This window comes from Tursiops truncatus, chromosome 1 (genome assembly GCF_011762595.2).
Source record: "Tursiops truncatus isolate mTurTru1 chromosome 1, mTurTru1.mat.Y, whole genome shotgun sequence".
NCBI lineage: Eukaryota > Metazoa > Chordata > Mammalia > Artiodactyla > Delphinidae > Tursiops > Tursiops truncatus.
Window position 1 is genome coordinate 14,613,611 of NC_047034.1, and position 15,687 is coordinate 14,629,297.

Below are 15,687 nucleotides of genomic sequence, written 5' to 3' on the forward strand. Positions count from 1 at the left end.
CCCACATCCTGCCCAGTGAGTTCAGTAAGTTCATGATTCCTTGGACATGCTCCTCTGTGCACACTAAAGAAAATAAAAGGAAAACGTGACATTATACTAAAACCTGATGATTTACCATTTTTAGCATACGTTACCACCTTTTTGCTCATTTCCATTGCGCCATGACAGTCCCGGCTTGACCATGTAGGGACAAAAAAAGTCCCCCACCTGACATGGAGGAGGAACTGATGATGGAAGCCTGATGTCTACCCAAGAAAAAGGAAGAAGGTGGTCTTTCCCCCACTTCTCTCTTTTCCTTTGAATGTAAAACTGTAGCCCACTAAGTTCTTGGGGCACGGCACCCTCTCATTAGCCCGCTTGGAAGCCTCACAAGCATCCTATTCTAAAAAATCCCTTCTTATCCATCACTTTGCCTCTCACTGAATTCTTTCTGCACTGAGACATAAAGAACCAGAGTTCCTCAAAGCCACCCAAAACACCACCTATCGGTTTCAGATTCCTTGGAATCTTGGGATTTTTTACCTACGAGATCATGTTATATACAAAGACAGATAGTTTTACTTCTTCCTTTTCAATCTGGATGACTTTTTTTTTTTTTTTTTGCCATACGCGGGCCTCTCACTGTTGTGGCCTCTCCCGTTGCAGAGCACAGGCTCCGGACGTGCAGGCTCAGCAGCCATGGCTCACGGACCCAGCCGCTCCGTGGCATGTGGGATCTTCCCAGACTAGGGCACGAACCCGCGTTCCCTGCATCGGCAGGTGGACTCTCAACAACTGCGCCGCCAGGGAAGCCCTGGATGACTTTTATTTCATTTTCTTGCCTAATTTCCCTGGTTAGAACCTGCAGTACAATGTTGAATAGAATATTGTTGTCTTATTCCTGATCTTAGGGAGAGAGCATTAAGTTTTTCACTGAAAGTTTTCATTTATAAGTAGGAGGTCAGCTGTAGGTAAGTATTGTGCAGATGTTTATTTTCAAGTTGAGGAAATTCTCCTCCATTACTAGTTTTCTGAGAGTGTTTATCATGAAATGGTGTTAAATTTTGTCAAATACTATTTCTGAATACAGTATCATAATCAGGTGACTTTTTTCTTTAGCCAGAAAATAAGGTGATTGTATTGTTTGATTTTCAAATATTGAAATAGAATGCATTCCTGGAACACAACCATCTTAGTCTTTGTGTTTAATTATTTTAAAATACTGCTGAATATCTATTTGCCAAAATTTTGTTTAAAACTTTGGCCTCTCAATTCATGAATGATATTGGTTTGTGGTTTTCTTTCACGCACTGTTGCTGGTCTTGTTTGCTATCAGGATAATATTTTCGTTCATGGGCAATCTTTAACTTTCAATTGGTTTATTAGACCAGTTACATTGAATGGTATTATTGCTATATTAAGGTTTAATAAGTCTGCCATTTTATTTTTTTGGTTTTTATTTATTCTATCTGTTTTTCAGTCTCTAGCTACTTCCTCCCTGTATTATTATAGGTTATCTGAACATATTTTATTTTATTATTTCTTTATTTTTTTACATGAACATATTTTAGAATTCCATTTTGATTTATCTGTGGTGTTCTTGAATACATCATCCTTATAATAAGCCTTTTTAGTTGTTGTCTAGATATTACATTATATACACAGATATCAAAGTCTGGTAGTTTTTTTATTTTACCAATTCCAGTTAAGTAAAGAAAAATTACTTCCCTTTACATTTCTTACCCTCTCCATTTTTGATATAATTATTTAAAATATCTCCTCTAATATATTGAGAACCACATTAGATAGTGATGTAATTTTTCAACCGTCAAAAAATTTAAAAAACTCAAAGAGGGCTTCCCTGGTGGCGCAGTGGTTGAGAGTCCGCCTGCCAATGCAGGGGACACGGGTTCATGCCCCAGCCCGGGAAGATCCCACGTGTCCCGGAGCGGCTGGGCCCGTGAGCCATGGCCGCTGAGCCTGCGCATCCGGAGCCTGTGCTCCGCAATGGGAGAGGCCACAGCAGTGAGAGGCCCGCGTACCCCAAAAAAAAAAAAAAAAAAAAAAAAAAAAAAAAACTCAAAGAGAAGGGGGAAAACGTGTCATATTTAGCCATATTTTAACTCTGATGTTTTTTATGCCTTTCTGATGTTTCAAGATTCCTTCATTTATCATTTCCTGTTTAGAGAAGTTTCTTCAGCCTAACTTTAGAGTAGGTATATGCTGGAGACAAATGATGGATGCTTTAAAATCTTTGCATGATAATTCTAACCTCTATATCACCTTGATGCTGGTATTGTTGATTGTCTTTTTTCATTCCATTTGATATTATCCTAGTTCTTGTAATGATAAGTGAAATTTTATTGGAACCCGGACATTTTGGTGTTATGAGACTCTGAATCTTACTTAAGTCTTGCTTTAACAGTCAGGCCTCCTATGAAACTCTTCTGGCGAGTGAAGACAGGATGTCGCCTCACTATTGCCTGGTGGGAATAGAAGTCAAGGTTGTCCACTCTGGCTCCACTGACTCAGTAGGGGAGGGTCTCCTTGTTACCACTGGGCAGGACTTGGGGTTCTGACTCTCCACTAGGACTCTGAAAACACTGCCCTAGCTGGGAGGGGAGAAACACCTCCATTTCAAGGAGATCTCAAAGAATGTTTACCTATATTGATGACATCAATGATCAGAGAGGTCCTACCTTCTGAAATGTCATTGCCCTGGGTATGTTCATGTACAATTCCACCCCAAAATTAGATCCACCCCATAAGAACTGGAGAAAGAGATCCAGAGCCAGTAGTGTACTGGAGCCATCTCCACTGTATAAGATCATTCTTCCCAAATTCATATTTGGTGACATCTCATTAGTAGCTTAAAATCGATGATGTGGGCTTTTAATTTTTCTCAGATACCCCAATGTTAAATATTTACAAGCACAGAATTACTAAAACTGTCTCCTACCCCAATAGAATGGACTTGAAATAGGAATTTGAGAAAAATTAGGTTTTAATTTCTGGCATACTTGAGTTGTAGAATTGAGGGACAAATCTGCTACCCTTTACTTCATATGGGTAATGACATATAAATGAAACTTTGGGAGCTGTAACTTTAGTTCACAGTTTTTCAGTACTATATACCAAAATTACTTTACCTTAGATCTTCAGGGAGAAAACGTATTTAAGTGAAAAATTTATGTAATGCTTAGATTATTACAATAACCATTCTAAATGACCATCTGACCATGAGATTAGTGCTCAGACAGGATGTCTCTTCATTTACTTAACACTTATTAAATAAGTATTTATGGGGTGCTTATTATGTGACTGAAACTGTACTGTTTGTGTCGGACAGAGAAAAGACAATGAAGTAAATAAGTGAATTTATTTAATTTGCTGAAGCAAATAGATGAATTTATTTAATTTGCTTAATTAAATAAAGGCTACAATGAAAATAACATGGGATGATGTAAAATACAGTGATTTGAAAATGTTCTACAACTGAGTGATCAGTGAAGAAATCTCAAAAGATATATCAATCTTTGAATTGAGACTTGAATAACAAGCAAAAGACATCCATGTTGAAAATGCAGGGCAAATGTGTAAGGGTGAAATGTGTAAAGACAGATTTTACTAGTCAACACATATAAAACTGTAATATGACTCTCTCAGAAAACAGTGCCTCAATATCACAATATAAAAACAGTAGAGATTGCCTTTTTAGTTATTTTTCTACCTCCCAGCTTTCCAATGAAGCATATCACACACTATGGTTAATCTGAAGGTCTTCAAATCCATATTAGCTCACTTTACATTGGGCTTTTATTTGTTAAAACAGTTTTTAATACATGCTCCAAGTTATATGACAAATATATTTTGCCTTGAAATAATTATCATTCCATTGTAACTTAAAAAAATTTTTTTTTCTTTAACCAGATTGTGGTTTATGCTCTTGGCCACTGCATTCTCAACTATTTGCAAGAGAATATGTAATTATTAAAAATTAATACAATCATTGAATTGATTCTTCAAGGTAAATTTGCCTTTTATCTACTTTCATGTGGTAATATGATCAGAACAGGTAGAAAGCTCCAGCTGAAGACAGTACATTTAAGTACGGAGCTGCTTTTCCTGATGTATGATACAGTTACAATCTGTGTTCATATAGGTCAGACATCAATATTTGTGATGTTGGTAATTAAAATTAATAAAATGATAAAAACCCATTGTACTGTTAGATAGAGAAAAGGTTAAAAGAAATTTAGACCAGAGCTACCATAATTTCCACTTGGATCTATGTGTAAGTGACTTTTGCTATACTATCTTCTACGGAATTTGGGAGGAAAACTGTTCTTGTTTACTTAATATCACTTATTAATATTAATTCACCAGTTATTCCAAGACACATACTTAAATTACTTCATTGTTTACTTGGAACCCCAAGCTTCCACGGTTTTTTTTTTGTTTTTTTTTTTTGCGGTACGCGGACCTCTCACTCTTGTGGCCTCTCCCGTTGCAGAGCACAGGCTCCGGATGCGCAGGCTCAGCGGCCATGGCTCACGGGCCCAGCCACTCCGTGGCATGTGGGATCCTCCCAGACCGGGGCACGAACCCGTGTCCCCTGCATCAGCAGGTGGACTCTCAACCACTGCGCCACCAGGGAAGCCCCGTTTTTTGACAACTGTAAAATGGACTGCCCAAGTAGCCTTATATTTTATATTCATATTAAAAGTTGTACAGAAACACCCCGAAAGCAACCACCTCTTTGAAATGTAAGCACACACACAGAGGACTTCCTGATATAGCCCTCAGTATCACTGATAGACCATCTCCTAAATTAGTTTCTGGAAGAGAGCAATTCTTTACCTTCAATAGTGAGAACTCACCTGATCACACAGGAAGCTACTGTTTTTAGTGCCAACTTTATCACAGTCACAGGGTTTGCAAACATCTATGGCTGAAGGATCTGCACCAACTTGTCGGAAAAAGTAATCCTTACACAGCTCACAGTTCCTCCCTGCATCGGGGAAAGGTTATGCGTTATGACTTCCAATTCATTAAAATCAGCTGCATAATTCAAAATTAAAGACTGTATTCCTTTGAGGGAATTCTATAATTTTAGGGATGTCCATTTTAATGCACCTTTCATCTCTACCTGCCAATTTAGTGATCCACAGCATATGAAACAATGAACCTGTTACAAACTGTGCTCTACTTCATTAAACTCCCATCTGTTATATAATACCACACTTCTAAAAAGCTGTGCTTTGTAGGGGCCCATACATTTTGAAAGAGTTTGTTTCCAAACTTAAAATTCTGGTTTCTAAGACCAGGTACTGAATCTAAATCAAATATGAGAAATTTCTACATTCGTGGCAGATGATATCTCTACAGTTGGAAGCAAATAAGCATATATTATTCAAATATTTTTCCAGAACTAAATCTTATAAAATAGAAGACTGCTTTTAATGTAATTTATTATTTCATAGTTAATGTGATTAAAAGCAAATGCTTCTGTTAGTACTTATGGCCATTATTTTTCATTTCAAATACCAAAATAGAATTTTATATTTAGCTACATCAAATAAATTTCATATTAAATATTAGACTACCTTGACACATTAGAAATATGAGGTAATTCCTATTGTTTACAATTTATTATTCAGAAAATTTCCCTTTCCATTTTATATAAGAAAGCAATCTAAACCACAGGGAGTTTCTAAACTAAATGTGAGTAGCATATCAGATCACTGAAACTGAAATAAAACTGAAGGCTATCAATTCCGCCTTTAAACATGATGCACTCTTCCTCAAATATTGCTGAAACTGGCCCAATGTTAGAAAACGATGAAAACAACTTAATCAAATGAAAAACTCACACTCTAATGGATCTTGGCTGAGGACAAATTAAATGGATTTATAATACGTCTAGAATATTTCCATTTCTATATGCTGAGGACTCCCAAATTTATATCTCCAGTGTGAAATCTCTCCTTTATTTATCATTCAATGAATATTTATTGAGTGATTACCATGTTCCAAACTCTGTGCTAAGGGCTGAGGAAAATACAAACTGCACCCTTTTCACAGAGTTACCTTATAGTCTAGCAGGTAAGATGAATCCTAATTAAATTATTACAGGAATAAATATATATTTACAAACTGTGCTAACCATAAGATGCCACTAAAGTATATAGATTATACTGATCCTCTCTGAAGCATCATGGAAGTCCTTTCTTTAAGAAAGGAGCTTCAGAACTGTGTTTCTGACTGCCCCAAAGAGAGTTTCTTCTTTGTTTCTTGGAAACACACAGTGAACTTGTCCAAAGCAGAACTTGCCATCTTCTCCTTCGATTTGATCCTCCTGTATTTCCTATCTCAATGGCTGGTACCAACGTTGATCGTGTTGCTCAAACCGGAATGTTAGGCATAAGTCTTGACTCTTCTTCCTTCCCTTACCTACACTCTGCACCTTGCTCAGAAAATGCTGTCACTGTCTACCTTAAGTGTCTATTGGATTCGCTCATCTCTATCCACACCACCTTAAATGTTTTCCTGCATTATTTCTCACCTGGACCATTGCAATATCTGACTAACGTTTTTTCCCAAACCACTTTTGACCCTCTTCAATCCATTCTCCACTTTATAACCAGATGGGTCTTTAAAAAACACAAAATTCCTTTCCTTAAGTGCCCTGAAATGGCATCTCCTTAACCTTAGGATAGAAGCCAATCTCTTTATCATGGTTTAGAGAGCCCTCCAGTATCTGGGCTCTGCCTTTCTTCCTAGTGCCTTTTCTAACTATCAGCCATTTGCACTTTCAACAGTTCTTCAAGGGCGCCATGTTTCTCTCTCCTCTAGGTCATTGCACAGCTGTTTCTCTTACTGGAAAACTTTGTTCACACTCCTAATCCCCAACCCTGCTCCTTCACCTGGTTAACTCCTACTATACTTCCCCATCTTAGCACTCATCAGACAACTTTTTAATTGTTCCTTTAATAGGATGCCTTTACCACCATGTAATAATCCATACAAAGACAAGAAAATTCATCATTTTGTTAATCCTTATATTCCCAGCACCTAGCCAAGAGCTTGTCCCACTTTAGGTTATCAATAATTATCCAACAAATTCATTCATGCTTCAGAGTAGCACACTTTCAAACCCATCAGACTTGGGCCATTATATTTTACAAATTCAGACATTGTCTATTTCTGCTTTTAACATATCAGCCTTTCAGAAAATAGTAATTTTTCAATGACTAGTCAAAATGCTGGATGGTTTTGGGGACAAGACTCTAATAATTATTTTATGTATTTAATGAACATTTTTAAAAAGAGTATTCCCTGATTACTAGAGTCCATACCAAATCTGAATGATTGTAAAGCTCTCTACATGGGAATCCAGACATAATGGAAGATCAGAGGTCACACGGAAAACTTATTTCAAGGATATATATACTCAGAATAATACAGTAATTCCTGAGGTATCCAAAATATATTCATGATCTAATCAAATGATGTGAACTTATTTAAAAAGAAAAAAACATTTTCCTGAAAATATATAGTCTAAGACTAGAGTGTTATATCTGAAAACTACCTAATCATTTGGAACATGAAGATTCAGTAAACCAGAGTGGTTTTCAAACTTAATGGTATGAAAGCACTTTCTTAAATAAGATAGCAATAACATAACTTAAAATAATATGCATTATGTATAGAAGCACATGGGCTTCAAGACCAAGTCAGCTTCTCTTATTTGTGTTATTCGCTAGTTACCTGTAGTGTTATGCTCACAGTCATCACAAACTCCTCCACCTCCTCTGTGGTGTTCAAATGGAAAGGGATCCACTGAGATGTTGTAGTGGCAGCTTCTGGAATGGCTGTTGCATTCACAGGGTTTACAATTGAAGGCGTGAACTTGATCACTTTGGCGAAAAGGCTTGTCATTATAAAGAGGCAGGCAGTGATCACACTAGAACAATAAAGTAATATCAGAATGATAAATATATAAAGTTGTGCTTTGTTTCTTCTTATTTATATATCCGGCACTTTCACTAGAAAGAAAGCTAATATCAAAGAGTTGAAAGTCAGCAACTATTGTATTTTTAAAAGTGTTTTATAAATCATAAATTAGCATATTACAGTCATGGTAGTGCAGAATTGTTAAAGTGACAATGCAAGCTGAAACCATTTAAAGTGATCTTAATAACCAATGGGGAAAATTATGATTGTTCCACCACCTGAAATTTTTTGTGAAAACATTAAAAGCTTGACTTCCAAGTCCTGGTTCCACAAGTAAAGAGCTTGGAATTGCCACTCCATCATACTAAAAAATAAAAAGTTGAACAGACTGAAAAATCAACAACTCTCCCTGGATCCCTAAGTGGGGGACACAGGGCAAACATCTGTCCCCAAGATTGGAGAGACAGGCAAATAAAGGGAGTCTCAGCTATAGGATCAAAGACTCACTAGCAGAAACTTCCATGGGAACCAATGCTGGGGTAGAAAATCTGAATTATAATTGATATATTGCTGGAAGTTCACCGTGAACAAGTCTGATAATTGAAAACTCCAGGGTAGTGTAGTTATAAGGGGCCCTCACCATTCTGTGAGATTTTCTTCCAGCAGCTTGACCAGGTTCTCACAGTAAATGAACTCAGGGGAAAATCCCCAGGTGCTTCTGGCAGAGGGAGAAGAAAGGAAGCATTTCGAAGTACATCAAAGCACTCTGTTCTTAACGATATCTGCCTCAGGATAAATTACTTAACCAGAGCCTAACGGACCTAGAGAAAGGAAATACTCAACTCCAGCCCCCTCTAGTCACTCTATGCCACCTAAAGGGGAGGTGGGCAGAGGGGACAAAGAGGCATACATGAAGTTCACAGTCCAGAGGCAAAGGCTTACTAAAAGACTGAAAACTAAAGGGAAATAGAAAATAGTAAAACTAACATTTAATAATCATAAGACTATAGAACACTTGCCCTCCCCTCACTCCTCACCAGCACATTGCTAAAAACCTATTTACAGCAGTTCCTCTCATCTGGCACATCATGTCTGGCTTTCAATAAAAAAATTACAAGGCGTACCAGAAGGCAAAAAACACAGTTTGAACAGAAAAAGCAAGCATCAGAACATGACAGAGATGTTGATGTTAGAATCATCAGGCAAGGAATTTAAAATCACAGCATGAAAGAACAGATGGGCAATATAAGCAGAGTGAATGGAAATTCTACAAAAGAACCAAAAAGAAATACTAGAGATCAAAAACACTACCAGAAATGAAGAATGCCTCTGATGAGCTTAGTAGTAGATTGGATAAGGCTCGGGAAAGAATCTCTGAGCTAGACGATATATCAATAGAAACCTCAAAAACTGAAAAGGAAAAAGAATGAAGACTGAAAAATTAGAACACACAATCCAAGGACTGTGGAACAACTACAAAAGGTGCAACATATGTATAATGGAAAGGAAACAAGAGGGAGAATGGAATAGAAGAAATATTTGAAACAATAATAATTGAGAATTTCCCCAACTTAATGTCAGACACCAAACCACAGATCCAAGAAACTCAGAAAACACCAAGAAAGATAAATGCCAAAAAACAAACAAAAAACCCCACTATACCTAAGCATATCATTTTCAAACTACAGAAGATCAAAGATAAAGAAAAAAATTCAGAAAGAGAAAACAAAGTTAAAATACACCTAACCTATATAGTAACAAAGAATTATATCTAACCTCTCCTCAGAAAACATGCAAGCAAGAAGAGAATTGTGTGAAGTACTTAAAATGTTGAGAGAAAAAAAACTACCAACCTAGAATTCTGTACTCTGCAAAATTATCTTACAAAAGTGAAGGAGAAATAAAGACTTGTCAGACAAACACAAATTGTGAAAATGTGTCACCAGTAGACCCTACTTGCAAGAAGTGTTAAAAGAAGTTTTCTAGAGAAAAGGAAAATAATATACATCAGAAACTTGGATCTACATAAAGGAAGAGTATCAAAGAAGGATAAGTGAAGATAAAACTGTAAAAACTTCCTATCAGTTACAAATGTAAAGGGAAATAGAAAAACTAACATTTAATAAACTGTAATTTAATATTAGAAACTTTGAGAATTATTTTCCTTGTAAAAAATCATTCAGTATCTTGAATAATGCTTGCTTTCTTATTCTGTAAATTTCCATATTGAGCAAGCATCTTTTCTAAGCCTTGAGAATTGTCATACTCCTTTCTAAGTATGGATCAGCCTGCTTCCATCATTTTCATGTTTTTGCTTTCACTGATGTGCAATATCTCTGAGATTCCTTTAATGTAAAGTTTCTGTTGGCATCATTTCCTCTAGGACACCTTTACCTATTCATCACAACCAACGTCCTCATTTATGCTAAATTCACATTCATTAAGTTGCCCTGGCTGCATATATAAAGTATTCCAAATGGTGACAGTGATCAGCTATTTGTTCTCTAAAAAGAAATGTTTAATTGAAATTTCACTCCCCAAACATTCTTTCCTTCCATCTTTGTTGGCCAATTCTTCTTTTTTGAATATTCATATTTATAAAATGTCACATGGATTTATCACTTAAAAAGAGGTTAGACCACTACAAGCTTCTCTGTGAACGAACTGATTAATGGGTGTGCACTGACCAGTCACCAATAGAGTGAAAGAAGCTACATGATTGGTCACTGATCATGATGTGCAACAGTTATATATATAATTTGTAGACTGACAAGCCAGCAGCAAACTTTGTATTTTATGAAATTACTTACAGGTAATATACCATGATAACTAATATTTGAACCATGTTTTTAGAGGATTGGTGTTTAACTAAAACAGACTTGTTATGTACTGGATCAATTAAAGCTAGAAATTTTTTTTAATTAGTGCTTTTAGCATCTAATATACATATAATTTATGGACAAAGCAAAATTTATTCCATAGATTAAGGAACTATTCACGGGAACTGTGTTAAAATTTTAGCATAATTATGTATTTAATAAAAGTAATACTATCCTTTTCATAAAATAAATAAATGAAGTAGAAAATAAAAATCACTGATAATTCAACTGCCAAATGATAAGCTACAATATTTTAATGATTTTTTTCAAAACTTATAAATGTGTATTTTTTTCCTTTTTCTCAAAATTAGGAATACACAAAAACACACATATACACACATATAACCCATACTATTACATAGTCTCTTATCATTAAATATCATGAATTTTATTGCATTACTTATCATATTATTCATAAAATAACTTAGTCTGCAACTACAGCAGAAACACTTTGCTTCTTCTAATTTTTTGTTTTTCTTGTGGATATTTCCTTAACAAAATTATAAGTGATAAAGTTGTATCATAAGAGTGTAAATATTTTAAAAGATTTTGTGAAATATGACCACTTTCTTCTAGAAAAATTAAACTTATTTATAATCCCACAAGTAGTATCTGAGAATGTCCATTTTCTTGTGTTCTGCTCAACTAAGTCTATGATTATCTCTTCACTATTTTGATTTTAGAAAAGTATCAATCACTGTTTCAGTATGTATGTTGTTGATTACTAGTAAGGTTTTATATTTTTCATCTAGTTTTGATAAAATATAATATTTTTGTGAGAAAATTGCTCATTTTTATTTTGCATATTCATTTTTTCTTATTGCTTTTAAATATCTTTTCATATATTAGGTACATTTTTCTTTGTCTGTCAAATAGTGAGGATTTAGTTCATAATTTTCAATATACACTTATATTTTATTTTCTTTTTCTACTTTACTTCTACATCATTGGCCAAAAATTTTAGCACCATAGTTAATAAGTATGCTATAGTGGTGACCGTGGATGTATTTGTATTATTTCTGACTTTAATGGAAATGTCTTTAATATTACAACTTTTAGGTAGATGATCTTTATCACTTAAAAGGAGAAATCTCTATTCCACAATAAACAAGGTGATTTTATATAAAAACAAAATATTGTCAATTTTATTAAATGTTCTGAATCAACTGACCTGTTGAACTGAAAAATTATGTTATAGGTTAAGAGGTTAATTAAAATCTATGCTTGCATCCTTAGAATAAACTCAACATCATTAATGGTAAATAATGGTTAAAGTTATGTAGGATTTCTGCATTTATAGTCATAAATTCTATTGCTCCATGTTTTTATACAGACATTAAAATAAATAAAGCCTTAAAACTTTAATAAGGAATAAATATGTATTTGTATTTATCAAGTTAATTTCAATGTCTGAATGAACAAATTTTCATTTTGTACACTAAAACCTATTATAGTTTGTCAAGTTACACTGCATTTAAATTATGATTGATTCTAGATAAGATTTGAAATAAATATGTATATAGCAATAAATATGTACATTCTTACCCTTTTTTTTTTTTTGGCTGTAAAATACTTAATGTGACTTCTGACAGTACCCAACTTTTTCCATAGTCACATACATAAATTAGGAACCAGAAGAGTCAAACCATGTAAAATAAAGTATCAAAAAGTCTCCCCATATGTTCACAATAATAGTCCTTTGTTTTTTTTAATTTACATTTTTTAAAACTATTTTGGACAACAAATGTCATTCCCTTTTTCTATTTTCTGCAATAAATATCTACTATTTCAGAACAGTTTGACATATTTCATAATTATTATTGGAACAAACTCTAGTCAAAAGCATTTTTTCCAGTATTTATTTTGCCCTACTAGTTCATGGCTGAACAATTTATTCCCTTAATCTTTTTAAATGTAGAAAGAAAAAATATAAGAATTTAATTGTCCAATGTGCTGTTCTTTTATGGTATGCTGAAAAGGTTAGCATGAAAACGCATTGAGTCTTTCTACTTAGCTGAGGAGGAAAAGAAAAAAGACAGAGAAGAGAATGAGAATGTAATATTCAGTCAGTTTTCATGTCAGGTAAGGCTGCATTCTAATTATTGATAAAGTATGCACGCTTACATTTTGGCCTATTAAAAAAATCGGTATCATATTTGTCTTGAAATGAAGAAGATTGTTTTCCGCAAGATCATTTATAACCCTTTGGGCTGGACAGCTGTCCCTCTTCTCTTCTCTCCCTGCACTCTATTAATACCTTGACCCTGCTCCTATCACTTTGAACTCAAATGATTGGTTTGCTTACATGCATCTTTCAGGAAATGCAAGTTACTGATTTTTATACTCCTGTAGTCGTCCTCACAGTAGGAGTTTAATAGACAATTGCTAAGCTGCTAACTGAAAACTCACTTCTAATGATACTTATTTTGAAACAAAGTCATTCTTGAAAAACTTTAGACAGGGGTACAATGGGAACAATTAATAAACAGTAATGTTTATGTAAAGTGTTCACAATTGCATGGTATTTGATGACTTGCAATAAACCACCTAAAAATATAAAATGAAACACATTTTGTAAAAGATATGTAGCATTCAGTAGGGTATTGTCAACTATGGGTCTTTGGCCAAAAAAAATTAAAAGTGGGGGAATTGACCTCTTTAAGTTTTCTCTCATCAGCAATAACCATTTGTAAATCAATTTATTTTGTATAGTCAAAGTTAGAAATTAGGCATAGGCTGAAGTCAGACATCTTAGTTCAATTATTGGTACTGCCACTAACTGTGAAAAGCAACATGAACTGCATACTTTCTATGTTCTGGGAACTATATTAAGCATTTAAAATGAATTATTACATTGAATCCTCTAGGCTTTGTATTATATGGTATCCCACATCTGATTTCTCTTCTTGATTTTGCTAGCCCTGTGTTTTTGTATAATTAATTCCATCTCTTTAAGGTTTATTTTTCTCATCTAACATGGGGGGTAATAATTCCTGCCTCTTAGAGATGTTGTAAAGTCCAAGTACTTAGCAGAGTGTCTGTCACATCATAAGCCCTCAGTAAACATTGTCTACTACTTTATTGTTAGATTAGCAATTGAGGATCAAAGAGGATAAGTAATGTGAAAACTACCATTGAACAGTAAGTCCCTGAGTCTACTTTAACTCTGAATCTCAGATTCCTCATCTCTAAAAGGAAGGCAATGTAACACAACACCTTAACTGTTACTGACTCAAAATAATCTGAGGATAAGTGGCAATATTTTAAAAATGATCTACAGCAGACAATAACACAACATTGTAAATCAACTATACTCCAATAAAAATTTTAAAAATAAATAAATAAAAAATGCTCAACACAAAGCCTGGCACATACTACGTTTTCAAAATCTGGAAGTTACAAGATGGAGGAGGAGGAATGAGAAGGACAAGCAGGGTAAAAATCCAACAGAGGTGTTGATCTCAAGTTCAAATGATACCAGCAGTACATAAGACAGTCCCTATGTAATATATTGTCTACAACCATTGATAGGAGATTTTTGTGATCATAAACGTACTGGTCTGATTTAGACGATGTAGCCTACAGAGTGGACCAAGGAGCAATTTATGACCAAAATGCATTTCTGGTTTATCATCTGTAGCTACAACTACTGAGGAGGTCCCATCTACACTTCATTCCTAGTAGCCATCAGACATCATCAGAATATCATTTCTAGTAGCCCTAAGTGTGGATAAGAAGGATAGATGAATACTCACCCTGACCTCCTGGCTTTGGAGAAGAAAAATGCGCTTATTACATTTTCTTCCCCAGGTCAATTAGCCATGCAATTAACCTCATTCCCAAAGGTTTAAAAACTCTATCCCACTGCAAAACCTTGGCCAAATGCAAAATTTTGCTTCAATGCCTGAAGTCTATTTTTTTTACTTCATTTAAAAGTATTCTTATTGACGTCTGTGCTCTCCCAATGATGGTGTTAATATTATTCAAGTTACGCTTTCTTGCATAACTTGGTGGAAGTGATGATATGCAACCTGTGGTCCTGTCACACTGATTACAGATGCAGTTTGTCTTCAACAAAGCAACTGTCGGCTGTTGGAGTTTGGGATGTTGCCTACATGAATTAGTGGAGTGAATCCAGCAAAAGCATTCCTTTGATATTCTTACGAACGTTTATGCTTTTAGACTGTGATCTAAAAAGATTCCTTTGAGATTTTATCCTTATTGTCAACTTAGAAGCCATTATCAAAAAGCCTTTTTGTAAATGATACTGAACTAAATACTTTATTGATATACTAAAGATACAGTCCACGCTCCTTTAATGTTTAAAAACAAAGAGGAATTTGCCACTAACCTAATGGGTTGGTTTGGGTCTGACCAAGTAGTTGTTAGGTGGCTAGCCTTCTTTTTATGGACAATAAAAAACCTATAGAAATATTGGTAAGATTTTAGCCTTTTCTAGAGAAAGCAAGCATAGCTATCATTTTTCAACTCTCAAATTTTTTTTGGAAAAAAAAAATTCTAACACTAGGGTGCAAGAGTTTGTAGAAAGGGCCAGTACAGACAATATTTCTAGGATGGGAGTTTGTCCACAGCTTTCAGGACAGCATATGTGTACATTCCACTGGACCCAACAATTCCACTGGGAATTCAGAAAAGTACATTTTTTTAAACTATTTGAGAAAGATTTTTTTATAATGTGGTCTTTATAATAGGAAAGAAAAGGATACAAGATAAATGTCCAAAAGTAAAGAAATGGCTGAAAAAGATCATATATCTTCAAAGAAATATAATGCAACCATTCATAAGGACAAATGTAGATAAGTATTTATAATACAATTTGAACTTAAAAACCAAGTGAAAAGTAGTATGTAGA

At 34.6% G+C, this 15,687-nt stretch overlaps 1 protein-coding gene across 1 annotated transcript in view; it reads right to left on the minus strand.

The window, feature by feature from the left end:
• Positions 1-15,687, minus strand: part of USH2A (usherin) — a 784,083-nt gene that overhangs the window by 654,855 nt on the left and 113,541 nt on the right. Inside the window, exons 9-10 of the mRNA XM_019920609.2 lie at positions 7,750-7,945; positions 4,860-4,990 (exon numbers count right to left, since the gene is read on the minus strand). Coding sequence (XP_019776168.2) covers positions 4,860-4,990; positions 7,750-7,945 — 327 coding nt within the window. The remainder of the gene's footprint in view (positions 1-4,859; positions 4,991-7,749; positions 7,946-15,687) is intronic.